Here is a 27,426-nt window from a genome sequence, read left to right as displayed (position 1 = left end):
TCATGTAGCAGGGCCAGGAGTCCACTGTCAGGGAAGGGGACGGATCCGGGGTTCATCTAAGCTCTTTGTTCAACTGGTACAGAATTTCACACGCCAGAGACCATCCTCTGCTCTGTCGGCTATGCCTGCAACTCTCCGTATTAGGCAAAGGGGTACTTGACAGGCCCTGGCCAGTGCAGCAGAGCCTGGCTTTGAGGGCCCTGGTGGGTGATGTCAGAGGTCAGGAATGTCAGATAAGCTTATCTAGGCCAGGAGACAGCAGCCTTCCGCTCCCAGCTTCCCCCCTCCCACCCCCTACCGTCCCCCCTCCCTCCCTGCTGTGCTGTGCTTATGAAGCTCAGGAACTACATGAGTTGGGTTGTAAGCATTACTCAGGCCTGGGCTACCCGCCATTGGGGAGCCACCACAGACGGGCAAGGGTCACGTTCAGGAGCCAAAGGTGTGGGGTGACCCTGCTGGATGCTCACAAAATACGGACATTTCCTTCTCACCAGATAACCCAGAGGTTTCATTATATAGGCTGGCCCCATTTCTGCTGGTGACTAACGAGTCCATGACTCATTTCCTGCAAGCGTGTTTTTATGGCAATGATGTACAAACGCCTTCTGGTCTGAAGTGGTACCTGTGATTGCTGAGCCACCCCACGGAGGGTGGTAGAAAGAACCCTGGACTGGGAATTGGGGGGCTCATCCTCAGAGGTCCTCCAGGTCCTCTGTTTGACTGCGGGACCCTCTCTTCACAGCTTGGCCCCAGGAGGCCTTTCTCTCTGGCTTCCTCTTGTCATCTATCCATTCTGCTCTCTCTGGTTCTCACCCACTCCCGTTTCCCCAAAAGCACCTTCATTCACATGACATGAGCAACACACTTCCTAGACTACATCTCTCTGCCTTGTGTTGTCTCTAGCCCTTCCTCAGCAATGCAAGGCAAACTCCTACTCATCCGTCAAGCCCCAAATCATACCTGCTCTTCCAGGAAGCATTCCCAGACTACCCCAGTCATGCTAGTTTTTCTCTACTCCTGCAGAACAGTGTACACACCTCTCTCATAGCACTTAGGATATTAATGATAACAACGGCTAAATGTTTACTGATCACTTATTACGTGCTAGGCAGCATTCTAAACACTTTACAAAGATTACCCTATTTAACCCTCACTGTAACTCCATGAAGGAAGTACCGTTATTACCCTCATATTAAGAGAATGCCACTGAAGATCAGAGATTTAAGTAACTTGCCCAAGGCCACAGAGCTATGAAGTGGCTGATAGGTACCTAGATGAGAACCTGGCACACAGTAGCTGCTCAATAATTATTCACCTCATAAATGATTAAATGAGTGAATAAATACAGAAATAATAACATTTCTGTCTCCTCTATAGAAAGCTCAAGTGAGAACCACTTCTTATTCATCTTTTAAACCATCTCCCCTTCGAACACCTTCTAAGGTGTAGGGCACTGGAAATTTCGAATGAATGAATGAACGAACAAAAGAATATATGAGCAAAACAATAAATAGAGTCCAAATCTGGGCAACGCCACCCACTAGCTTCAGGCAATGGCTTCTGCTTCCCGGGCCCCCAGTTTGTCACCTGTCAGATGCACAGACTGTACACAACAGTCTTTCAAGTTCCTTCTAGCATTAAAGGTACATATAAAATAAATGCCCAGACTCCATGATTTGGGGATGATGGCAATTCCCATACCCAATTATGTACTGCCTTTTCTTTTTTTTTTTTTTTTTTTTTTGGTGAGGAGATCAGCCCTGTGCTAACATCTGCCAATCTTCCTCTTTTTTTCTGAGGAAGACTGGCCCTGGGCTAACATCCGTGCCCATCTTCCTCCACTTTATATGGGACACCGCCACAGCATGGCTTGCCAAGCAGTGTGTCAGTGCGCGCCCAGGATCCAAACCGGCGAACGCCGGGCCACCGCAGCAGAGTGCGCGTACCTAACCGCTTTCGCCACTGGGCCAGCCCCTGTACTGCCCTTTCTTCCAGGTTGTTTTCCCTGGGAACATTACACAACTGGATGTGGTATTTGATCTGGGTAGTACCCGCATACAGAGCCAATGTCAGCCCTGAGAGAGTTCACTGGGCTTGCTCCTTGCTTCCCTCCATCCTTATCCAAACAGATCACACCCAGGGAAAGAAGTATCAAGTGCCTGACAAAACCCTCATAAATGTCAATAATAAACGATGATCCCGAGTTAGATTATGCAACTGGCACCTAAGCCACTGCTCTAGTGACTTTGAAGGTCCTTCTCCCTGTTCCCTGTTGCCTGAACCAGATGCCGTCTTCTGCAAACAGATCCTGGTCACCAATCTCGCCTACCATCACCACCAACACACACACACACACACACACACACACACACACACACACACTGCTGGCACGAAGGGAGCAGCACAGTGCTTAGGTAGCATATAGTAGGGGCTGATAAACGCTTGTGACACGTGGAAGCCCAGATCCACTCGAGACTATGCTGACGTGTGTCTACATCAGCACAAAGGTGATGAATTCTGTTCATTCCCGCTCTACCTGTGGCTAACCAGGAGCATGGCTATATGCCTGGTATCTGACACACCTGCGCTATACGGCTTAGTATTAACGATCAGCCATGTGCACACTGATGCCCAGCATTTCTTGTTCAGCTAATGCTCAGCATAAACTACCGCACTGAAGGATACCTAAACGAGGTGTGTGAGCAAGAAGCGTCTGTCCATGTCGGAAAAGAGTGAGGACCATGTTCTGTGTTTTGCTTGACTCACAAGGAGTACAAGCGCCAGGCTCTTAGAGCAGAGCATTAACCATCCATGGATCCAGGACGGAGAGGGCATGCCCCATAACCAGAATGCAAATAAACAGCCACTGTGGAGGACACCTCTTGTTTATCTGTCTCGCACCTCCATGTTTTTGGGGACCTGCTCCTCTCTCATGTCAATCACGTGATGCTTAAAAGAGCTGCCGAAGACAGTAGCCAGCTCCCCTGGCTTGGGCCACAATAATTGGCCCAGAGATGAGCCAACTGGAATCCTTCCCTGAGATTTTTTCCTATATTGAGCAGGAAGAGAAAGAGTCTAGCCTTTTGGGCCACAGGGCTATAAAGATATGAACTAGAGGCTACCAACATGGAGAAAATCCATTTGCAGGAGGGAAGAATGGAGCCAACACAGAACAAAACATCCAAGAGAGAGATGAAAGGAGGGAGGATGGGAAAGACTCAGAGTGTCTGGACCTTCCTGTTTAGATGAGCTAATCATGTCCCTGTTTGTTTAGGTTAGTTTGAGCTGGGTTTCTGAAATGTGCAGCTAACGTGGCCTAACATAGTCACAACAGTACTAAGAGTGCATTTTCAAATGTGTCTTCTGCTCTTGGGGATCTAGGTCGTTTTTATCAGATAGGCTACCACACATTTGAAATGTCTTTGTTCCTCCTCCTAAGAAAGGTGTAAAAATTCCTGGGCAAGAATCACTCTTGCTCAGTATCACTAAGGACGTTAGCGTTTCTGGCACCGATGGTGACCTGCCAACCACAGGATGTAAGGACTCTTCTATTTCAAGCCACCAAAGCTTGCTTATCAAATAGAGGCTGGTCAGACAGGCTAGGCAACTGGCTAGCGATTTTTGAAGAAGGATATCTTCATGGTGGTCAACTCTCCATTCCGTCTTCCTGCTGGCTCACTCCCTCTGAAGGTCTGTCTTCAGATCACCAAGAGTCCCTCAACAACTAGAAACTGTTGGGTTTCCTATAGCATTTCCTCATAAAATAAGACCTCTGAAAACCTTCTCTGAGAAAACATATTGCAGCCCAGCCCCCTGACTTCTACGAGATCTTCTTAAAAGAAAGCCACCATATGCATCACCATGTGATGCTTTGAAAGCTAAAAGCTTCCCCTCCTCTAAGTCTGAAGAGCTACCCAATGAAGTACAAACCATGAAGTTACAACTAGGAAGGGAGGTGCTGGGTGGGGGTGGTGCCTAGGATACTGGCCGCACCCCTTTCTCCCCCTCTTTTCTGTAACACTTCCATCTCCTCTGTGTAAGGCTGAAGCTTGGCAGGTCATGGGCAGGTATGACCTGGGCTGAAGCAGTTGGTCTGTTAGCCCGATGCAATGCTCCTCCTGTGCGACGGTCAGTCGGTGTGCCCCAGGCTCGGAGGAGCCTGGCAGCTGTCTCCCCCGGTGTCTCCCCCGGGGCAAGGGAAAGCAGCCGTATCCCACGGTGGACAAAACGGCTCCTCATCACCAAAACAAAAACACAACAGTCCCGATCGCCATGGAGAGTTCAATCCTCTTGTCTGGGATTGGCACTGACTAGAATTCCAAGGCCTCTGGCTGAGCTACCTCCTGTGAGGTCTAAATACAGCACGTTCACTTTTAACCTAAACATACAGCCTGGACCAGCGCCCAGGCTGACAGCCCCCAAGGGCCCACAGGGAAGTCTTGACCTCTGGCTGCCCATTTGGCAATGGGCATGGCAGAGATAACAGAGAGGTGATGCGCAGGTCAGCCCCAGGTTCACCGATGCTGCCTATGGTCAAACAGTGGGGGAGTAATCAGCTTGTGGAGGGTTAACTGCAAGTGTGATCCTGAGCAGAGAAGTGCATTCTGGGAAAGGGGTGGGGAGGGGAGAATGTGAAGATGTGAGGAGGAAGAGAAAGAGAGAGGGAGGAAAGGCAGTAAGGACCAAAGACCTACTTCTTAGCCAATTAATTACAAGTCAGGGGATCTTCCTAGAATGTTTGCTCCCAGGGGAACACAATTCTCTAGTTATGCCTTACCACGGAATTTAGGACATAAGCCCTAAAATCAGACAGACCGAAGCTGCCATTTAACTGTGTGACCTTGGGCAAGATAATTGACTTCTCAGTTTCCATCTCTCTAAAATGGCCCAAAGGACTATGTGGGGGGGTTCAATGAGACCACGTACGTAAACTGCCTAGCACGTAGAAGTTGCTCAATAAATAGCAGCTACTGTTCTAGTAGTAGTGGTGGTAGTAACAGTAGAAATAGGACGGCGTCAAGCGTGCCTGCATTTTCTCTGCCATGGAGAAGGCACAGGAAGAGTAGCTGAGGCCACCACAATAAGATGCGAGCTCCCATCTTATACGGATAAGCTGTGCGTGTATAGACAAAGGAAGCCTTCAACTGAGCCAGACAATAAAACACACCCACACCTACTACAAACCTCAGAACAGGAAAATGGCAACCGGTCCTAATCTCCCAACCAGTCAACCCACGTGCCCCACAGAGTAAGAAATGTCCATCCAGGGCTCTCCCTACCTTGGTGTTCATACACGACTTCCCTCGCTTATATTCCTTGTGGGATCCACGCTTGTCCAATTTGTACCACAGGGCCTTAGCCTTCCAGGTGTTCACCTTGGACTTCAGCGTGGAATAAAAGTGTCTGTGGTCCAGAGGGTCTAGGTCCAGCTGCCGGGTGAGGATGTTAAAGGCCTGGAGGGTGCCTTTGCACGTGGAAGCCTGGACAAAGTTCTCAAAAATCTGCCCGGCCTGGGTCTGCTTCTCATCCTCGTTTTCCCCCATGTTCCAGGAGCCGCGTGGAGCAGTGGAGTGGAGAGGGTGGAGGAGAAGACCATGAAGTACCAGAAAAACGTCACACCTGCAGAGGGAGGCGGAGGCAGAGGTGAGCTCCGTGGCAACGAGGGTAGGGTGGGGAATGGGTGCTGAGAGTCAAAGTAAAATCCCTTTAAGATACTAAACATACTAAATATAAAACTCAATACAAAACATGAATAATCTATAGAAAACATACAATCAAAACTTCTAACCTGGCAATGCTGTCTTGCCGGCGACGTCTTTCTCCCCAACACTCCACTCCTCTCACTGGCTAAAAAGAACGAGAGATTGCTCAAAGCCACACCCTGACTGCTGTCAATATTACCTGGTCAATCTTGCTATGAGCCAGATGATTCTAGAAATAGTAACTAGTAAAAGGAAAAAACTAGAAAAGCACTCTAGATTTAGCACCATTGAAAACCTACAATTCTTGGTGCTGCAAATTGGTTGACTCATATTAACATCACCTAGCGACATGACGTGAGTGCACAGACCATAAAAATCAAAGCACATGCCTCCCTAGATTTCAGGACCATCCCACCTATCCTTAGACATCAGACTTGAACGTCTTCCTTCGTTAGTTACCAGAGAGCAGGTCTTTCCCCTCTGCAGACAACAAACGGCCACTTCTCCAAATTTCTATTCCTGGTATCTGCTGGCGGCACAGCATCTACCTCCGGCAGACACACAGAAAGACAGAGACACATGGATCTCCTCACAACGTGCAGGAGGGGTCTGTGCTTTGTAAGCCCAAGCTCTGAGCTATTTAGAACAAGTGCTTAGGCTGATGGGAGGAAAAATGCGATGGGTGTTCATTCACATCACAAAAATAGCTTGCCTGGGTTTTGGCCATCGCCCTTTCTCTCTGTGCCACTCTAACCTCAGGCATTTCTTAGGAAAGTCAGTTAAGTTTCAAAAGAACAAAAATAAATTAGAGCTGGTTTTCCAAAGCCCTAGCTATTTTACCAGAATCTGAAGCTAGAGCAAGAAGACAAGTGTGGAGGAGCTGGGGCTGGCCCAGCTGTCAGGAGGGCTTGAGGGGTCTGTAAATGAGAGGATACAGCATACTGAGCTCCCCCAGACAGAGGCCCAGCAGGAGGAGGTCAGCAAACACACAGAGACAAGGCCCTCAGGCTGTGTGGCTTCCCACTCTCCAGACTGGAACGCTATTGTGGGTGCATATGGATTGTGGGCTAGCCTTATAATACTAAAAGCAGAGAATGGTGTTTATCTTCTTCCTTAATCCTTTACCCATTCATTCAGCACAATTACTGATGCCTTTGTAAGAGCCACGCATCACCCTAGGTGCTGGGGATACAGGGATGGGGCCCAGCGAGGAAGACGGGCCCATCAAGAGCTGATTAAAAGACAATAGGTGAGTGCTTGTGGACTACGAACACAGTGCATGGACACCCAGAGCAGAGGTGTCCAACAGAGCCCAGAGGAGCCACAAGAGGGAAGTGACAAATGCTACAATTTTAGGAACGAGGTGGATTTCACCAGAAGACTGAAGAATGGACGTTTCAGGCAAAGGAAACACCACACGAAGGCATGAGTCTGGAAATGGCCAGGACAGCTGCAGAATGACAGCAAGCTCAAGGTGTCGGGAGTTCAAGACTCATGACATGGTGTGGTGGGAGCGTCCAGGGCAGATCGTGGAGGGGGCCTCGCTTCTCCAGTGGGCCATGGGGTGCAGGAGACAGAGCAGCAGGGTGAGACAAGTCTTTGGGAAGAGAAGGTGGCAGAGGGTGGACTGGAGAAAGGGCAGCAATGAACAAAGAAGCTGCGAGAGCTAGGGGACATGAATGTTGTAGGGCAGCCTGGCTGGGCACCACCCGTGAGGAGCAGCCTGCTGGGAGCAGATGAGCTCTCCAGACATTGATGGGTGCAGGGGCGCCGGCAACAGTATAGGACCCCTCCCTCCCTTCCTTCTTTCCCTGAGAGCTTCCAATGGGCCCGGCACCATGCTCAGCTGAAGGGAGAGAAGCACATTCCCTGCCCCAGGCCCAGCCAAGTTCCACCCTTTAGCCAGGCCTCCATCCTCCACTAGAACCTACCTGGCTGCTCTGGCCCCCTGTAACTCAACATATTCAGGCAACTTGGAAGGCTGTCTGTGCTTTGCCTGGTATGGATAAGACATGGATTCCCTCACAGATGCTCTCTGGGCTCCTTTAACGTCCGTGGCGCTCACTTTGGCATCACTCACATAAACACCGCCTCCTACTGTGTTTCGACTTTGCCCACGCGCAAGACATGCCACCCAGAGAGCATAAACAGAGAGCAGGACTCGTTTGCTTTGCAGAGTGTATTAACATCCTCAGTCTTCATCTATCTTTGGAATCACTTTTGTGCCCCGTGTTAAACAAGGATGCAGCAGCTGATGGACAAGTACAAAGCTACTTGCACTCAACTGGCACCCTGCCGTCCTTTCTGAAGATGGGCAGGTGGTGCAGAGAAAACCACAAGGCTTTGGGGCTACTGGAGCCCGAGTCCAGAGCTCAGCTTGCCCCTCGCTATACCACACGGCCTCACACACGCCACTTAAGCTCTGAGCCTCAGTTTCTTCTTTTGTAAGAGACAGATGATAAGCTGCACCTTGCAGGGTTGCTGTGAAGGGCAAGATACATGCGTGATCGCCGAGCCTGGCCCTGGGAGGACTGCATCCATCACGTGGGGCAGACTCGTATCTGGGGAAAGCACCAGTTTGAAAAATAGTTTTGTAAATCAATTCTGAGAGTTGTAACTCTTCCTTGTCCAAAATGGTGAAGCGTTCAGAGGTATCAAGCCAGACCTAACTCCCAGAGAATAATTTCTAAACTGGAAGAAGCTGTCTCCTCCCAACCCCGGCTGCCTCCCCTTCTCCCCGCAAAGAAAAATGAACCACTTAATCTTTGGGCTCCAGTAGAAAGAGCCAAAGGTGGTGCTGAGGGCGCTGGGTGGGCGTGGGAGCTCCAGGAACTAGCTCCTATCTGGAGCGAGATAAGGGGAGGTGGAGGGAGATGGCTAGACAGGAGGAGATAAGCTGCCTTGGACTGTACCCCAGCGGCTGGTACCAGGCTCAGACCTGCCTCCCTAGATCTAAAGAGTCTACTCTCAACCCTTAGAACCAGCTTTCCAATTTAAGTCAAAGACCTTAAACATGACTCTAACACTCATGCAGGGGCGGTTTCCTCGCAGAAGAATATCAGAATATTAGACTCTGGCAAAGCCGGGTGTGAATCTAACCTCATGCACTTGCTAGCTGAGTGACCCGGGGCACCTCGGGCAATCTGATCCACCTCAGCCTGTTTTCTCATCTGTAAAATGAGGATACTACTACTCACTTCACAGGGTTGTAAGGAATAAACACCATCATGTAAGTAATGTCCTTAGCACCTGGCAGCTACATGATAACCAGCCCTCATGACTATTCTTCAAATGGCCCAAACATCATCAAACCCAAAGAAGAGAAAAAAGAACATAATTGATGACCACTGGGACTAGCTTCCCAGGTCAAGGAATTCTATATACTTTAAAACTAGAAGCCGTGGGCTTTCAATTCAGAAGATCTGGGTTCAAATCTACTTCCTAGCTGTGCAGCCTTGGACAACTCACTTAATTTCTGAGTTTTAAGTTTCCCATATATAAAGTGGGGAACTTCATACAAGGAAGTTGGGGTAATGCACTAAAAGCATACATGGTACAAGGTGGTTTTGTTAATGAACTAGAAAGGCTGACTTAGAAGGACTCCGTGAGTCTCAGTGTAAGCTTCAAGACTTTTCTTCCAGAAACTGGAGCATCACACTTTTGGTGGGTACCCCTCTCTTGCCCCGAGAGGGGTCAAGGATTAATTAAATCAGAGGATCCTGGGGAACAGCTCTTGTTAAAGTCTTCCTTGTCAACCACCACCCAGCTGTTGCCTTTTTGGAGTTTGATATGAAATATAAATAAAACCAACTACCCAGAAATATGAAATGTTTCTGCATTTTCTGGGAAGAAACAAGACGTGATGCTTTGGTTTCCAAGAATAGCCTTGAAGCTATTTGGTTTTTGCCAACTGGAGTCCCTTATTTGTGGTTTTGTCTTTGTGACTTCATGAGTCACAAAGCAATTCCCTTTCCCTGACTCTCGCTGCTACAAATTAAAACTCAGGGCCTCAGATTGCCAGGACAGCTTTGGTAATGGGCTCCACCCACGGCATCTGGGAGACAAGTTCAAGGTTTACACAAAGTCCCTGCGTCCCTCTCAAAACGAGAGAAGGAGACTCTTGGCCCAAGAGTCGCCAGCGCACTCACATTTAAGACTCCCACGCTTTCTGCCTTCCCTGGGCCTTCTCACCTGCCAAATGGCATCCAAAAGTGTGATCAGGCGGTGGATAAAGGATGGAGGTCTATAAAACCTTAAGGAGGGCTGGAGGGACACTGGGCAGAACTTTCCCACAGAGCAGCAGTTTGGCCCAGGGGGAAAGTCTCAACCCTCACCCCCACCCTCCAGGCTCACAGACAAGAAGTGTTTCAAATGCCATCTGAAAACCAAACCCTCTTGCCATTTCCACTGCCAAGCTTCCCATTCAAACTTATTATCGCCAAGGTTTACATCATCAAGGGGCCACCAGGCAGGGCCAGCTTCCTCAGTAATGAATTGGGGGTGTTCACCCCCAGGCACTCACAGGGGGTTGGAAGGACTAAAAGCCCAGCTGTGTGCCTCGAACACAGAAGGCCCTCAGTCACGGCTACCTGGATCCAACACCTGAGATGAGGCAGGAGCCAGCCAGGCCTCAGCAGCGGGCAATGCCTCCTGCACATCTGTGTCTCTGCAGAGCCCAGCACAGGCGGAACACCGGGCTCCCAGGTGATGCCTGGGACATCATCTCACCGGGCCCAGGGAGGCCTGCTTCCCATCTACGAGGGCACGTGGCAACCAACTTGAACCAAAAGGGGCGACTCCCAGGGTTGGGAAGGGACTGAAAGGGCTCCCTTGTCTCCTTTGTAATCTCCTTCCGGCCAAGGGTCCCCAGCCTTCCCTTGGTCACCTCCCCAAATGGAGAGCACACTGCCTCCTGGGGCAGCCTGCTCCACCCCGCCCCCTCGGCCTGGAAGAGAGCCTCAGTGAGATCACCGCTTCTGAGTGGTTCCCCAGGGAGACCAATCCTGTCTCTCCAACGGTTTCTTTCCATTCCTGGTCTTAGCCCTTGAGATGACCCACAGGAAGTCAAAGCCCTTTCCAGGCAGGCCGAACCCACACGTGCAGAGTCTTCCTAGACACGCCATCTGGAGCCCCTCCTAGGAGAGGCTAATGAAAATGCATCCAAGAGGCGCACTGTGAAAGCCCAAACAAGTTCCCAGCCTGGGCAGGGCCTAGAAACTGCCCTCTGTCTACACTGCCCTCTGTCTACACTGCCACAGGGAGGAGAGCTCAGGAAAGAGGCTCCGGGTCCAGGTCTGGCCAACTATGCTGCTCCTCCACTGAGGGCCCAGGTCATTCGACTCTTGCCCTTCCGGCCACAGCCCTCTCCTCACTCTCTTTCAATAGTGAGTTGACTCCCTTGGTCTGGCTTGAGGTGACCTCACACATTCCCGCTTCCTTACCTCCATCCATTTCCCCTTGGGATCACTCACAGTAACAGACCCTGGGATGACCCTGGGACTACCCTCTCCCCCCCGACTCCCCATGAGTCAGAGACCTGTTTGCTGACTAGCCACAGTGCCAGGAAGAAGGCCAGTGTCATCAGAGGCCCAGGACAGGCCAGGCTCTTTCACCTGCCTTATCCTAAGGTCTGTGGGGAGGGGGGATTTTTCTCTCGCCCTCTCTTTGTTTCTACTCTGTGAGAAGCAAAGGCCTTTAAAAAAAAGAAGCAATTCCATTTCACTTTTATGTCATGCAAGTATAAGTTCGCCACGTGGTTGCTATTGTGTGTGTATGTGTACACAGATGCATGTATATACATCTATGTGTCGTTATGCATGCGTGTATATATGCATGTGTGTCCACACATACACTCACATTCATTTTTCCATACAGGTTTCTAGCCAGTGCCCTACATCTCTGCTTGTACCAGTAAGCCTCTCGTCAAGGACCTTCTGGGAGAAGCAAAGCCTTTGAGGTGGACAGAACTGTGGCCTGGGCATGAGAGGTGGACCTGCCCCTCTCACCACCCTCAGAGGACACCGACGGCCACACTGCCCAGCCACTCAGTGTGCCAGGGCCCTGTCCCAGACCCTTTACATCCATGATCTCATTGAACCATTTTGTTTGACAGAAGAAAGGACACAGTTATAGAGGGAAGTACCCTCCTCAACACCCCACAGGTAGTGAGCGGAAATGCTGTGAAATGAGCTCAGTTGCGTCTCTCTTCAAAATCCCCACTCTTGGCCGCCCATGACATGAGCCACGTAGGTGGAAATAACACACCTGCCTCTGCCGAAGCCGCTGTGTGAATTAAATGGGTTCAGCTCTGTAGCCTCTGAAGTTCTTTCAGGCTCTGAGAGTCTGCAAGTGTCAACAGCAGGGCGTGGTTTCATCAGTTATGGTGAAACCAGACAATAGCGCATTCAGCAGTCCTTCGTAACAATAATATTTGTAAAGACATTTACTCCATGGGGAAATGTCTGTGCCCTAACGCAGAGTGAAAGAGCAGGATGTGGGTCCAGGTGCTCACTCTGATTCCAATGGTGTAAAGTAGTGTCTGTAGACGGGAAAAAGGCCCAACGTGAACAGTGGTTGTGTGTGTGTGTGTGTGTGTGTGTGTGTGTGTGTGTGTGATGGCATCTCAGATGATTTTTATTTTTAGCTTTATACTTTTCTGTATTTCTCACATTTTCTGCCAGGAGCGTGTTCAACTTTTATAACCCCCACCTGTGCACATTCCAAATCCAGGATCTTCTCTCCCTGACTAGACTGTCGGTCTCGGCAACAGGAAGTGGGCTTCTGTATCTTCTCTTCCTCAGGCCTAAAGGAGGGCTCCACCCCCCTAGCAGTGCTAGTTTTCTCCAGAGAAGGAAGGGCCATCCTGCAAGAAACCCTGACACTGTGCTGACTTAATGAATTACCTTACATTCTGGCAGCTCAGGGCCAAGGCCCCCGGGGCTGCATTCCTCCCACAGCTCTGTTCTCCAGACCACAGGCCCCCAAGCCAAGCGCGGCAGGCCCCTTTCCAAAGGGCCACGCTGGGGAAGGGGAAAGATGACGCCTTTGAGCCAATCTCAGCTATCCCCCCAAGAGCCCTTGCCAGTGACCCCACAAGAAGGAAACCTGTGACCTGGTTACGGGCCAGGCGGTGACAAAATAACATACATCGCAGCACGCACGCCGAGCCCATCTTAACAACAAAACTTAGCAGCCTCTTCTGCACGTGCCCCAAATCATTTTGATCACACACTGGGTGCCCAGGAAAACTGTAAACCCTAAATTCCATGTTCCAGGGGGACAGCCTATCTCAAAACTAATAGTGGGAGCTACCCAGAATATGCAAATTCGTCAAGTCAGAAAGTAGAATCGTGGTTCCCAGGGGCTGGAGGAAGACAGGAATGGGGAGTTAGTGTTTATAGAGTACAGACTTTCAATTTGGGATGATGAAAAAGTTCCGGAGATGGATGGGGGTGATGGTTGCACAACAATGTGAAAGTACTTAATGCCACTGAAGTGTACGTTTAAAAATGGTTAAAATGGAAAATTTTATGTTTTGTATCTTTTCCCGCAATACAAAAAATGAAAATAAAATGCATACAAAAAACAAACCACCACCTAATAGTGGGAGCTGTCCCAGGCCAGAGTACAGAATTTGTGGCCTAATTAACAATGAAGTTAATTTTCTGAAATACTTTTGAGTTAAAATGTAATAAGCAAAATAAATCATTAGGCTAATGAAAGAATCTTGCTGTTTTTTATTTGGCTCAATGAAATAATTTTTAACCTTTTTTTTTTTTTAAGTCATCTTAGGCTTCTCTCAGTCTTCCTTCCAAATCTCATTTGACCCCAGCAAGCCTATGGGGAGCTCAGCCCTGCCCAGTTCCAAATTTTTATCTCTTTTTCTGCCTTCCCCAGGCAACCACCAACTCAGCACCTGTGAAATCTTCTTCAACACCCCAGGGAAGGTTGGGTACCAGCTCCCTGGTCTTAGCTCCCAAGGCCTACCGTACATTGCCCAGGGAGAACACGCCTGTGTTCTGAGGGACCCTGTACAGTGGTGCAAGCAGACTGCAGTTCCTTGAAAGCAGGAAGCATTCTTCCCTGCCATGTACAGATTCCCTACAAGCTCCCTGAGGACAGGTCCAGATCAGCTCAGATCTGTTGGAGGTGCTAGCAGGCTTGAATGAGGGGAAACAACGGCTGTGTAACTGGATGAGACTTCCATCCCTCAAAGTCAGGGCTTGGCATATTTTTCATTGGCTAACATCAATTTCAGGGACACTGGGTATGAATCTTTTTTTTTTTTTTTTGCTGAGGAAGATCACCCTGAGCTAACACCTGTGGCACTCTTCCTCTGTTTTTCAGCACGTGGGCCACCAGCACAGCATGGCCACTAACAGAGAAGTGTAGGTCCGTGCCTGGGAATCGAACCTGGGCTGCCAAAGCGGAGCATGCTGAACTTAACCACTAGGCCACCAGGGCTGGCCCTGAATCCTTTTGATGTTAGAATCCTGTTGTAAGGCAAAGAAGCTTCCCCGTTTAAAAAGCAATACATCTGACATATCAGATACCATATTTACTGTTCTCAAGTAGGGCACGTGATGTGAGCAAATCCTCACGCACTAACTCCTAGTCTTCCTTCTAGGCTCCTCTCCTCTAGACACTCTCCATCTTTCTAACCTTCACCCCTTCCCAAAATGGGTTGGATCCTTCCAACAGCATCCTGTACTTACCTTAATTACAGTAAGTTCTTCTGTGTTGAAATTAACTTTTTACTGCCCTACTCCCAGTTCCTAGCACAAGGCCCTCTCTTTATGGCATGTGCTAAATAAATGGATGAATGTTCAGTCCTTGGGAACACAATAATTGTTGACATTTAATGAGCATCTATGAAGTCTCGGGCAATGTGTTAAAAGCTTTATGTGTATTAAAGAAGTTAATCATTATAACAAACCAATGCATTGTTAGATACTACTATTATCCCTATTTTTCAAAGAATTAGAAAAGCTAGCAAGTTGTCCAAGGTCACACGGCCAGAAGTGGAGAACCTGTGACTTGAAGCTCCATAGCCAGAGTTCAGAGCCCACATCCTTAACCACCATGCCCATACTGCTCCTACCCACAGCGGATGGAGCCAGCGGTATACAAGTGCCGCCTTGCATACCACATCAGGGACATGGTCTCTAGTCTAGACCCTTTAATTCATGATACTCCCCTCTTCTTTCATCAAACTCCAAAATGCTAGGATCCGGAGTAATGAGATCTCGATGCAACATCAGATGAGGACAATGGCTAAATGCCAAGAAACACTCAGCTGAGAGGTGACGTCCATGCCTTGGCGGGTATGGCAGAGACAGGTTAGCTGACCACCAGATGCAGTGCTCCTTCCTCCTGGACCCTTCCTTACAGCCATGTGAGCCCAGGTGACCAGATCTAGGTAATGGAATGGGAGCAGAAGTGATGCTCACAGTTTCTAGGACCGACACATAGGAACCTCCCACGGTGATCCTCCAAGGTCTCTCCACTTTGGCCAGAGCACAGCAGCCCTGGAAACCACATGTGGAAGATGGCAAAGCCATGAGAAGGAAGGAGCTGGACCCCTGGGTGTCCACTTGGAAGAAAGTCCTCCAAGACCAGGAACATGTGGACTTTACATATGTGGGATATAAACACGAAGAATGTGAAGTTACTGAGAATCAAGGGTTTATCTGTTAGGGAGGAAACACCACCTTAACTAGTACAGTGGTAAACCAGAGCACGGTGGGTATGTCAAATTTGGCCTGTGTCAGAAAGCATTGCCTCCCAGTAAGAAGGCTGATCACACGGGCATTAACATCCCTCTTACTACCACCACCATTGCAGGCCAACTTCCAAAACAACCAATTCTGTCATTTCATGTCTTACCTTCCATTAGGACCTCACCATCCTGGAAAAGTTGCTTGACCCCCTGAAATAAGCCTGCCCACGTCTCTATTTAACCACCCCTCACACACACATACATACCCTATGTTGAAAATCCATATCCCTTCCCTATGTGAAAATGGAATGAGACAGGAGAACGGGACAGAGAGGCTGGTCATTTCCTTGGTTTCAATAACCCCCTGAGCCCTCTGCTCGTGACTCCCAGGAAGCCTATGTGGTGTGGTGGAAACAACATGGACTTCTGAGTCACTGCGCACTCCCTTGAGCAAGTCATAAACAACAGAGAGTCCCCATGGGAATTAAATGAAGGTGCCTCTCCCGGCGCCGGTTCACAGCTGTGCTCATTAAGTGTCATTCCGGCACACTGCCATGGGGATAACTCCCACTACCTCGAGCTGGAGGCAGCCCAACCCAAACCAAGGCAGCAATTGGTGCATTTAACATAGGCGGCAAGGGCGGCTCATCTCCCCTTAATCTACCTTATGCTGACATGAGACAGCTAAAAGTGTAGGTTCCACCAAGTCTTCGCCCAGCACGCCCTTAGAGTCACTCCCCAGGTGAACCTTTGTGTCTGGATGGCGTTACATCTCCTGAAATTAGGCCTCAGGGACTTGAATCCTAGTAATTAGTCTGGAGGATGGAGAGGGTTGCTGAGGAGGAGGCACAGAAGTCATGGCATGAATTTGAAGAGGATTTCTCGACAATGCCTGCTCTCTGCACACAGCACCGCGCCCAGGAGCCCAGATGACCGCAGAGCAGCTCCTGCCCCGGAGGCTCACAGCCCAGCTGTGTCTCGTGGGGTCTGTCTTCCAAAGGCCACCCATTTTGAAGAATTGTGCCAAGGAACAACGTTTTTCAAACCAAAAATTCATTGCCTGACAAAAGGTTTTTTTTTTTCTGATTAGTGGATTTATCAATGTGAAGTCAGTTTCAAAACTGTATACAAATTCAACCTCAGTCAGATATATATTTGCTTTTACTGGAGAAAACAAAATGGCACTCTGCCTCCTTCCCTCCACACCCTGGGTTCCCAACAGAGGAGTCTCCCTGGCATCGTCCACTTTCTCACCTCCATTTACCCTTCAATCCACCAGAATCTGGCTTCCACTTACACACGTAGCCCACCCCAGGCATCATGCCCAAAGTTGCCACCAACTCTCTCTTGCTAAATCCAGTTGTTCCTTATCAGACCTTATCTTGCTCACAGTCTCCCCATTTTCAGTCATTGCAGACTCATCTCTCTCTAAATGACCCTGAAATTTTACTGTGTCCCAAGGTTCTGATCTTCACCCTCCTCTTGCTCTCAAGGACCTAAACACTCCTGTAGTTCAACCAATATCTACATCCTGACAACCCATCAAGCTACCCTGCCCACACGGATCTCCCTGCTGCACTCCAGGTCCTTATGTCAACTGCCAATTAGATATTTCCCCTGACTCTCTCACAGAGACCTCACACGTGGTCAATTCACCTTGCACCCTTGCTTGTTCCTCCCCTGCATCACCAACCTCAGTGAATGACACCATCTGCACCCAGACTCTCAGCCAAACCTTTGGAGTCACCTTCTGCGCCCTCTCTCCCTTCTCTCGCACAGCCGGCCAGTCACCAAGTCCTTCCTGCTCAACAGCCCATCCACGGCCTCCTGTCCTTCCTCCCCGGTCTCACCTGGAACTCTCAACATCTCCTCATAAATGCCTTTCCTGCTTCCAAATCAGCTCCCTCCAACCCATCAGCCTATTCCTCAAACTGTTGCCAGAGAGACATTTATGTCAAAAATGCACACTCGGTCAGCCTCCATTTCTGTTTCAAATTCTTCAACAGTTCCCTGACAATCTCGAGAGCAGAACAAAAATCACCTGCCTGATTCGCCGCTGCTCGCCCTCCAGCCTGCCCTCTCATGTTCCCCCCGACTCCTCCGCTACTCTAGACTTACTGAGCCGTCCGCTGTTCCCTGATACACTGAACTCCTTCACGCCTCCCTCCCTGTGCCTTTGCTTATGCTGGTCCTTCCGTCTAGAATGCCCATCCAGACTCTGTTCACTTGGTGAAATCCCAGTTGACTTTAGAGCTGAAACATCAAAGGCAGCAGAGTGTTGGGGGTGGGGGGCAGGGTCCCAGTTTAGACTCTGGAGTCAGGCAGACGTGTTACAAACCTGACCTACCACTTACAGGTGTGTGAGTCTGGATGAGTTACCTAACCTCTTTGAACCTCAGTTTCCTCATCCATCAAATGGGGATAATCATAGCCCTGACTCTGTTGGGTTACACGAGGATGAAACTCAATGACGCCTGGCTGGGCAGTATTCTTAGATGCACTCTTCTTCTTTGAAGCCCTGCAGTGGCATCCCCTCACGCCCTTTTCCCACACCGAAATCTGTGGAGGTTCCAGTGGTGGTTTCATATAGTCTCTTGCATTGATCTACTTGTGGGTCTTCCTACCTCTCCAGACTGGGAGCTCTCTGATGCCAGAGGTTGCACGTCCCTGGTCCTGGCACCTTTGCCTCTGGTGATGGCAGATTCTCAATAACTATGCTTGTCAGTAAAATCCAACCAAGAGCAGCCACGGAATTCAGGCTACGTGGTGGCTTGAACTGTGACCGCCCTTTGTCCTTAACCACCACCAGAATTGCTGCAGGAGCCTCCGAACTGACCTCCATTTCCCACCTTCCCCCTCCCATCTTGTCGGTCCCCCCCCACCACCCTGTTTATAAAGCCCTCAGGGCTCCCTACACCCCACATATAAGTCCAAACTCCCTTGCTGGGCTCGTCGATCCCTCTCAGACAGCCCCCATTTCCTTGTTAGGCTCAATTCCCAAAGATATTAGGACTCTCCTGGGGCTGCCTCAGACAGGCTGGCCCCTTCAGTGCTCCACTTCCTCTCTCTGCCTTCCTCCTCCTACTCCTGCTCAAATCTTACCCATCCAAAGTTAGGCCCCACAGTACGACCTAAAGACCTACTATGCACTGACTCCCACACGAATGTCAAAGTCTGTTCAGGGAATCAAATTCAAACTAACAACTTTTGGTAAGAACTGCGTTAAAGGTGGGTACCAAGACGTGTAGGCGCAGAGAGGGGAGATGGAGTGAGTGACAGCCTGGAGAGAAGCTCACAGAAGGAGTGGCACCAGCTGGATCTTAAGGGAGGCACTGGAGTTTGCAGGCACAAAGCTTCCCCATCCCTTACTGACCCTTCTTTCCTGTGCATTTTTCTAACTCCTGGAGTTAATCCCGGAGGTCACCAAATCTGTCTCTACAGCAGATTTACCAGGAAGCGCTCAAAATGATAGTTTCCTGCGCCCACTCCCAAACAGTATCTCTGCAGCCTGAGGTCCACAGGGAAAATGTTCTTAACTCTTCAGGGAAATCTGTGGACCAGCCAGGTTTGGGAGTCACTAACCACATTCAATTCCATTCATTCCCTTTTTCTGAGAACCTGCATCATACCAGGGCCTTGTGAGGTACTGTGGACACCAGGTGAGCAAGCTCTCTCTCCACAGCTTCTGAGAAATTACCATCTGGTGGGGAGACACAGTCATAACACAGGGTCATATGGGGCATAGACCAGACTATTTGACACATCATTTAGCCTTGAACCCGATACATTTTTTATGCATCAGTCTTGTCAGGACAACTAATACATGGACTTCTTAAGGAAAAGCCCAGTGTCTTTTGTTTCTTTTCTATTTCCTGGAGTACTCAGCCTGGTTCTAAGTACACAGTTGACATTTATCAATATTTAAGATTCAAATAATTCAACTTTTTGTATCATGTCCCTTTTTGACTAATTTACCCATTAACAAATTGTCTACTGATTATTATCTTTGTCATTTCAGTGCCAGTGTGGTGTCTGCTCCTAGTAGGTAGTTAGTATGTGTTTGTTGAATGAATAAGTGTTCACCAGTAAAAATATGTTTTGAGAGGAATAGAACAGCTTACACTGTACCACCTTGAGAGCTCATTTAAAAGACCTCCAAAATTTTTCATTTGAATTATAGACTTTTAATTTTAGGATTAATTTCCTGATATGCAATTATACAGGCTTTGTTGCTTATATTGTCATTAATGTTATTAGCAATGTCAATAATCCCTCCCTGGATCTCAGCAGTCAGCTGGCCTCTGTGTGGGTGTGGTCGGGGCAGGGGAAGGGGAGATGCTTGCCATTCCTTCCCTGAAGCCGTCCACCCAGCCAGCAGTCCAGCTGGCCACACCCCTCACCCCAGTCCCTGCAAAAGGGCCTGTAAACTGCATTTAGCTTTTACGAGCAGGTGTGTGCACCTGCATGGGCAGGTGAGCCCTGCCTGAGTCAGAGAAGCCTGATGGGCTGTTCAAAGCCTGCCTACCGACACAGCACCACACTTGGGAAGCCGGGATCTGTGATTTAAATGTACAATCCCCGCGCAGCAGAGAAGCAGCGTGACAAAACAAGGATACCCAGCAGGAGGTTCCTGGGAGACATGTGCCAGCACACGGCATTCAGCCAGGTGGGGTGGACGGGCAAAGCAGGGGTAGCCTGCAGATTGGACTCTACCCTGCTTTTGATGGGCCTGCATTCCCAGCGGTTCGCTGTTGTTATTGTTGTTTGTTCGTATGTGTGCTTTAAGCCTTCAAAACAAGACTCATGGTCTGGAAGAGGGGAATTTCTGGATGTGGATCCAAGATCACCTCTCCCTAGGAGACGGGAGATCCGTAACTCCCTTCGTGCCAAGGACAAAGGGCTCTTTCCTGGAGCGCACAATAGGTCCTGGTGAGCACCCAGACCACTCAGCCTGAGACCTGCTCACTTCCTTTCTGCTTCTGCTGGAAAACGGGAGATTTACTTGCTGATTATTCCTCATATATTCATTCACAGATACCAATTACCGTGTGCCAGGCAATGTACTAAATGAACACAGCTTAACAGTTCTCAGATACATCCTCAGGGAGTGAGCAGGCCAGAGGCTGACAGGGTGAGTCGGCTCTGAGAAAGTATGTCTTCACTTCACCAGGCCCCGCCCGAGGGGACCTCTGCATCCACATATCAGCAGGCAGTTCAGACATCCGAGCAGAAGTGAGAGAGAAGGACAGTTTGGGCCACTTCCTTATTGTGCAGAGGAACTGAAGTCTCCTGGGAACTATTTTGCCAAAAGCTCTATAGAACCAATTAAGGTTCCAGACAGTAAATACAGCAAGGCCTCTCTGATAAGACAGGGGAGAACCGTCCCTGAAATATACTCAACTGCTGAACCGACTTCTGTGGAGGTGACTGGCCTGACGACAGCTTATACTTCCCCCTCCAGGACTAGGCAGACAAGTACTGGGGTTTGGAAGTCCTGTCACGTTTGCCCATTGGGAACGGCCCTGAGGCTGGCACTGAGGGCGGTGTGGACCTGTGTGGGAGGACAGCAGAGGTCTGAGGAGATGAGGGCAGCCCATCTCTCCGGGTGACACTCAAAGGCCATGTTCCTGGGAGCTCAGAGACGCTGGGACAAGCACTCCAGGACCAGTGACTGCCTTGAGCTTTCCCCCACTCAGTGGGTCAAATGCCCCTCACTGACCCAAACTCCAAAAGACAGCAGCCCTGGGGGGAGGACAGAGAAGGTGTGACTAAGGCAGGGAAATTTCTGTGGCGGTTAGGCAGGCCGTCTCCCACCATCCCAACGTAATATATTTGGGTTGGCTGAATGAAGTCACCAGACTTCTCTCTTGGTGTTTGGGCTTATGTTCTAAAAACATACTCACTGAAATAAGCAACTGTCCCTGAAAGGATGTTATCTTTCCCTATAAAGAAACGAAACCCAGGGGCTACAAAAGGTAGACAGTGTGATGAGACCAAGAAGCCCTCGACTCCAAATCACTCCCTGGGTTTTGCTCGCTTCCTCTCCATGGAGGACAAGTCAGGCTCAAGGCTCAGTTTCCACAGCGGATTTCCTGGGGCTGACCTGACCTCAGCCAGACGTTCATTAAAGACAGAGAGACAAGAGGAGTCCCTGGAGGGCTCGCTTTCTCCACCATCACTCTTCCCACTCTAAAGAGTTGATGTTTTAAAGATTCTGGCTCACCCTCAGGGCAAATAATCTACTTCCTGGATACCTGAGTCTTGCAAATGTCATCCTTAAAAACAGCGATATCTTTCCGTTGGTCTTTATTTCAAGTAGCTTCTCGCCCCACAGCCCAGCTCCTACAGAATTATTGTGTGGCTCTGTCTGGAATGCAGAACAGTCCCTGGAGAGGCAGTCTGCACATGAACTCACAAGGGCATTTGCTATCAGCGTATTTGGCAAGAGGAATCTGAGACATTTTAAATATGAACTGTCAGCGTGGCCCAGCCCCAGCCTGATGCCTTAGCCCCATCAGTAAACACCTCCACGGGCACGTGAGGCACCAAATGTAGAAAATGGACATAAACTGTCTGAAACTGAGCCCTATCACATTTCTACAGAGAAAGGTTTCTTCAGATGCCCAGAGAATTCATATGTGGAGAATCTTTGCTGGTCCCTACTGATGTTTCGTTCAATGACTGTCACATAATTAGCAAGTGTTCTACAAAGCCTTTGACGGTCAGGCTCCAAACCCCCCTCCTCCCCCAGCTTATCTCTCAACTGAATGTTCCACTCCTTCTACTCTCAGTTGAGAAGAAAATATGCACGGAACTCCTCCTTGCTTCCAAATATGGATCAAGCCCTTTCATTCCACCACACCTTTTACTTGGAAAACTCTCTGCCTCCTTCTCTGCCTGGCAATCTCCTACTCATCCTTCATTACCCAAGTCCACAGCACCTGCTCCGTGCCGTGTTCTCTTCTCAGTGCTTCCACAGCACTTGGTGTATCTCTCTATGACAATGCTTAGAACAGCGGCTGTGACTCCATACACAGCGGTCCTGCCACCAGGCCAGGCCACGAGCTCCTGGGAATAAAGGGACTGGGTCTTACCTTTGTATCCCCACAACCAAGCCCAGGGCCTGGCACTCAGAAGTCCCATCATAAATGCTTGATGCCCCAATCAATGCCCGGCCCACTTAGTCCCCTCCTCCCTTCTCTGTGCAAAAAGAGGCCTTGTGAAATGTGAAACAATAAAGGCTTTGGGGTCACACCCTGTGTCTGAGCCGTGGCCCTTGTGGGACATGGGAAAGTTATTTACCCCATATCTGCCTCAGTTTTCTTCTCAGTATGACAAATAGCAATGCCCACCTCTCCAAGGGCTGCTGTGAGGGACAAACAGGTGAAATATGTAAACCCAGTGCCTGCCCACGGACAGAGCTCAAGACACATTTCCTTGAGCTCAGTAGGAAGTGCTGAGCCAAATGAAGTCCTACAGGAAGAAGTGAATGGCTTGTGTTCTGGTTCACGTGCCATCAACATAGTGATGGAGCGGCTGGCCTCTAACCCGAAGCGCCCCTCTCAGAGCAAGGGACAATACAGACTGTACTCAATCCATGCCCTCGGTTTGAGAGTCTCAGAACGAGGCCTGCTTAGCAACAAAGGTGATTTTTATCTGAATGACAAACCCACAAGAGGCCACTACTGCTGAGGCTAGGCCATCGTATCCTTCATTTCCTGTCTTGAATTAATCTTTCACCCCAAGACATACCATAAAACGGAATAATGCTGACTGAACAGTCAGTCACTAAGTACAAGTCAAACAGCCCGCACATGAGAAGAAGGCTTAACCTCTCCACGATGTTGCACCCAAGTTTTATTAGGCCTCCACAAACAATGAGGAAGGAGCAGTGGGGCCTGCTAACACCTTCGACAATCAAGCTCAGTGTCAGAGAGGAGTGGAAAGGGTGGTGGCGGAACCCAAGTGAGATGCAACATGGCGCTGGGGAAACAGCCACTTCATCTGATGTGTATGATTCCCAAGGTTGGAATCAGGAGACTAGGCTTCCATCTCAGTCCTACCACTAGCTTGCTCTATGGGTCTCGTTAAGTCATGTCTCTGGGCCTCAGTTTCTTTGCCCATAAAACAGGAGGATTGGATTAGACGATCTGTAAGTTCTTTCTAGCTTTCACACTCTAAGACCATAAATCCTAGAGACAGATCCACCTTCCTCAACCCTCCCCCTTTCTGTGTTAGTTATCTGTCTGAGGCATCTCTTAGCTCCCACTGAGCAGACTTCTACCAATGTTTTATTGCTCCGGAGTGTCTGGTCATCCCTGACCACAGGGCCTGGCCAGGGAAGAAGAGGACAAACTTGGGGTCATATTCTTAAGAACACAGCTAGTACCCTCTGGTCAAACAGAGTCCAACAGAGTCCAGGTACCTTGGGGCATAAAGAGCTCGGATATCCCAACAACCCCTAATCATCTGTGTTGGCTTCTTGCCACTCCAGGATTTCTCCCACTCTCCTCCTATACCAACCTGCACCCCCTAGGTCCCCAACACTCTCAAACGTTAGACTTTTCCCCGTGCTGCTTGGCAGGAGACCAGGGCAGCAACAGGCAGTTCTTATCTGCACATTGGCATATCTCAGGGTGGGGCAGGGGAGAGGTGGCAAAGATACAAAGGCCACAAGACAAGTGCCTACAGAAGCAAGCTCCAGCCATGTGAGGAGGAGGCAACCTGGAGGAGAAGATGGTACCAATCATGAGGACAGACAGTGTGGGCACTGAGAACCACAAAAGTCTCAGAGGCTCCTTTAAGGTGCCACCCAACCCTCTATACCTCCCTTATTTCCTTAATAAGAAATCTTAGGGCAGGTGAAGTTCTGTGACTGGCCCAAGGCCATGCAGCTAAGCTGTGAGCAACCAACACCAGAACTGTGGGTTTTTGGTCTCACACTTCTCTTTTTTCTACTCTACTCTGTTGACCTCATGATCTGCTGAGGTTGCTCTAATGACGCCAGCTGGATCCCCTGCAGGCTCTAAGAAACATGACCCAAGTGTCACTTAGGGAAAGAGCAGACCCAGCAGATATTTTGATAACTGCCTCCAGCACCCCATACACTCCTTCCCAACGTGACATGGTCTGTTTGTTCTCTCTGCATCCCTCGCCACAAAATCTTGGGGAGTTCAGAGGTCAGTGAGAAGGGAGAAGTGGACCTTCCTTTCCCTACAGAACCCTAAATATCTAAGATAACCCACAAGGATCCCTATTCCTTGGTCTAGAGGGATCTAGGGGAAGAGCGGCAGAAGGAGATGGAATTAACCTGCTGGAAGTCTGACCTGATGAGGCCAGGAGTATCCATCGTGGGTGATTATGTATGTCATCTGAAGGTTTATGACAACAAACGACAGGATCTGCCTCTGCCAGAGACCTTTCAAAGATCAGTGTTGAACAGATCGCCTCAGCATCAGGAGGAGGAAGCTCTGAGTAAAAGATTCAAGGAATTAATTATTCAGTGTGCATGACCCAGTTCCTGGAGGTGAGGCTGGGCGAGAAGAGAACTCACAGTTCCTTATCGTAGCAAGAAATTCAAATACTTCACAGCGCAGTGTTTCCTTTGCTGCCGAAGAGGATCTATTTATGGTTAAGAATGCCCCCCACCCCACAAAAAAGGGAAAAAAATAGCCAAAGTTCACTCACTCAACAAATATTTATTGAGCTCCTCTTATGTCCCAGCCCTCCAGGGATTTACATACGGTCAGAGCTTAGTAGACTAGAAAGATCATGGAATTTATAAACAGGAGGCCTGGGCTGTGTCCCAGCTCAGCCCTTAGGCAGCTACACTACCCTAGGCAGGTTACAGCCTGTCTAAGTCAAATTTCTCATCTGTAAAATGGGAGTAAATCCACCTGCCTTATTATGAAGATGAAATGATCTTCATAAAATGTAAAGTGCAATGTCAACCTAAGGTGTAAACAATAATGATATAATACTCATGCTTTCCCTGCCCTAGAGAAGTTTACAACCTGGTCACATTTTGGAAAAGAATCCAAGGTACCTATTTGGCAAATACCGCATTCTCTGTAATTTGGGCAAAGTGTATGCTTCAACCTGCCAGTGGAGACGGAGCCTGCGGTCAGTCCCAGTCTCCCGTTCTGTACGCAGGGGAAGTTGCAAGAAGGGGCGGAGTAAAAATGACAAGAGTAGCCAGCACCTACCTGGCCCTGTATCCAGCCTGGACTGAATGAAAGACCCAGGACAGCCCTAAGATTGAGGGGGGAAAAAAGACCTACTAGAAGTGTGGTCTATCAGAAACAAAACAAAAATTCTTTTGAGCACAATAGGAATGTGCCAGCCAGACATGCACACACTTCCCTCTCCACAAACGTTTCAGACAATGATGAAACTCACTGTCCATTGCCCAACCCTCCTCTGTGGACACACTCTTTGTTCCGCGTTTCTCCAGGAAAGGGGAGGGATTCTCAGGACACAGCAGACTGGCTAATCAGGACCTCTTTGCCCAGATTCTAAGAATCTTAACTACTGGAGCAGCTTTCCCCGTGGTCCAGTCAACCGCTTCTCTTCCTGCTGTTCAGGATCTCAACATGGACTCCTCACCCGCCGTGGATCCTCGGTGCCCACTAGGCCAGCCTCTAAATGCCCAGACACGCCCACTTGCTGCCCCTCCGCTGGGGCCTCCACTCTGCTCCAGCCTTGGGTTGGACTCTGATACTCTCTCCCCTCCCCCTCCCCCTCTCCCAGACCCTCCCCCATGTCACACCTCCAGGGAAGCTCCTGGAGGCAGGGCCAGCTTTATTCAATCTCTATGTTCCCTCTAACTCAGGCATTCTGTAAGTTCTTCATCCTCCTGTAAATGCAGAATGATGGTCCCAAAACGTTCTCTGATTGCTGTATACAGAAGGGAGGCAGAGGAGGACGGAGGAGGAGGAAGAATACTAGACTGGAAGTCCCGGGCCTGTGATCCCGTTCTCCATGTGGCACCCCTTAGTTATGTAACCTTGAGAAACTATCTTCAGGCCGGGCCTCAGTTTCCCTGTATGGTCATGAGGGGTTTGCACTAAAGAATCTCTCGGGTTCTCTCTAACTACGAAATTTGGTATTACAGAAACCAGACTAGCCTGGCCACAGGAGACGTTCATCCTGGTCCCTATTAGCTACAGCCCAGGGTGTTAGCTGCTGGCTCAGACCGCGGTCTCCATGTCTATAAGTAAGTGAGGATGCTATGACTACCCTCCCAGGGAGCGAGGCTCCCACGAGACGCCGCGAGGGGGCTTCGTGAGCTACAAAGCCCTGAAGAAGCCTCGAAGTTTGAATTCCTTGAGTCATCCAACAGCTGGGGACCCCCTGCCATGCGCCGGTTCCGCCCCTCCAGGATGGCCCACACAGAAGGGTTGAAGGACAGGTCCTTGCCCTCAAGCTCCCACAGCTGGTGGGTGAGACGGACAAGTGAACGAACATTAACTCAGGCGATGATGTGTCTGAGGTCTGAACAAGGCCCTGTGGGAGTGCAGAGAAGGAGAGGCACGGCCTCTGCCTGGGGAAGTGAGGGAAGCTTCTCAGAGGGCATAGCGCATCCCGGAAGTGGAGATCTGTTCCAGGGGCTGTGGGACTGGAGCCAGCGCAGAGGGGAGAGGCGGAAAAGGAGGCTGGAGAGTGACGCTGAGGTCTGACTGGAGCGGCCTGACTGGAGGCAGGACAGCTGAGCTGCTGGTCTTACTCAGGGGAAGAGCAGGCAGAGATTCCACCCACCCAAAGACCACCGAGTTACACAGGCCTTTCACGTCCCCGGCAAATCCCAGTCTCAGTCCCTCCCTGCCTCGCGCCTCTGACATCACGGGAAGGCTGTGCAACCTTGGAAGTTGTAGGCAAAGACGGAAGGCTTTCCCCAGCCATTGTTTCTTCAAATGGGGTCACATTCCCTGGGGCTTGAAGAAAGAGCGTATGCACCCTTACACTTTCCAATGCTTGAGGCCAGCCCCCCAAGAGCGACTCAGTGCC

General features: G+C 49.6%; 1 protein-coding gene across 5 annotated transcripts in view; it reads right to left on the bottom strand.

Annotated features, from left to right (window-relative positions):
* The window catches only part of MICAL2 (microtubule associated monooxygenase, calponin and LIM domain containing 2), a 220,576-nt gene that overhangs the window by 168,445 nt on the left and 24,705 nt on the right, over positions 1–27,426 (bottom strand). For all 5 annotated transcript variants that reach the window (XM_058545997.1, XM_058545992.1, XM_058545993.1 and 2 more), the window contains exon 4: positions 5,280–5,619. In XM_058545997.1, coding sequence (XP_058401980.1) covers positions 5,280–5,543 — 264 coding nt within the window. In that variant the 5' untranslated portion in view covers positions 5,544–5,619. The remainder of the gene's footprint in view (positions 1–5,279; positions 5,620–27,426) is intronic.

This window comes from Diceros bicornis, chromosome 7 (assembly GCF_020826845.1).
Source record: "Diceros bicornis minor isolate mBicDic1 chromosome 7, mDicBic1.mat.cur, whole genome shotgun sequence".
NCBI classification, from domain to species: Eukaryota; Metazoa; Chordata; class Mammalia; order Perissodactyla; family Rhinocerotidae; genus Diceros; species Diceros bicornis.
The sequence above is the reverse complement of the archived record's forward strand: the minus strand, read 5'-3'. Positions and strand labels throughout refer to the sequence as shown.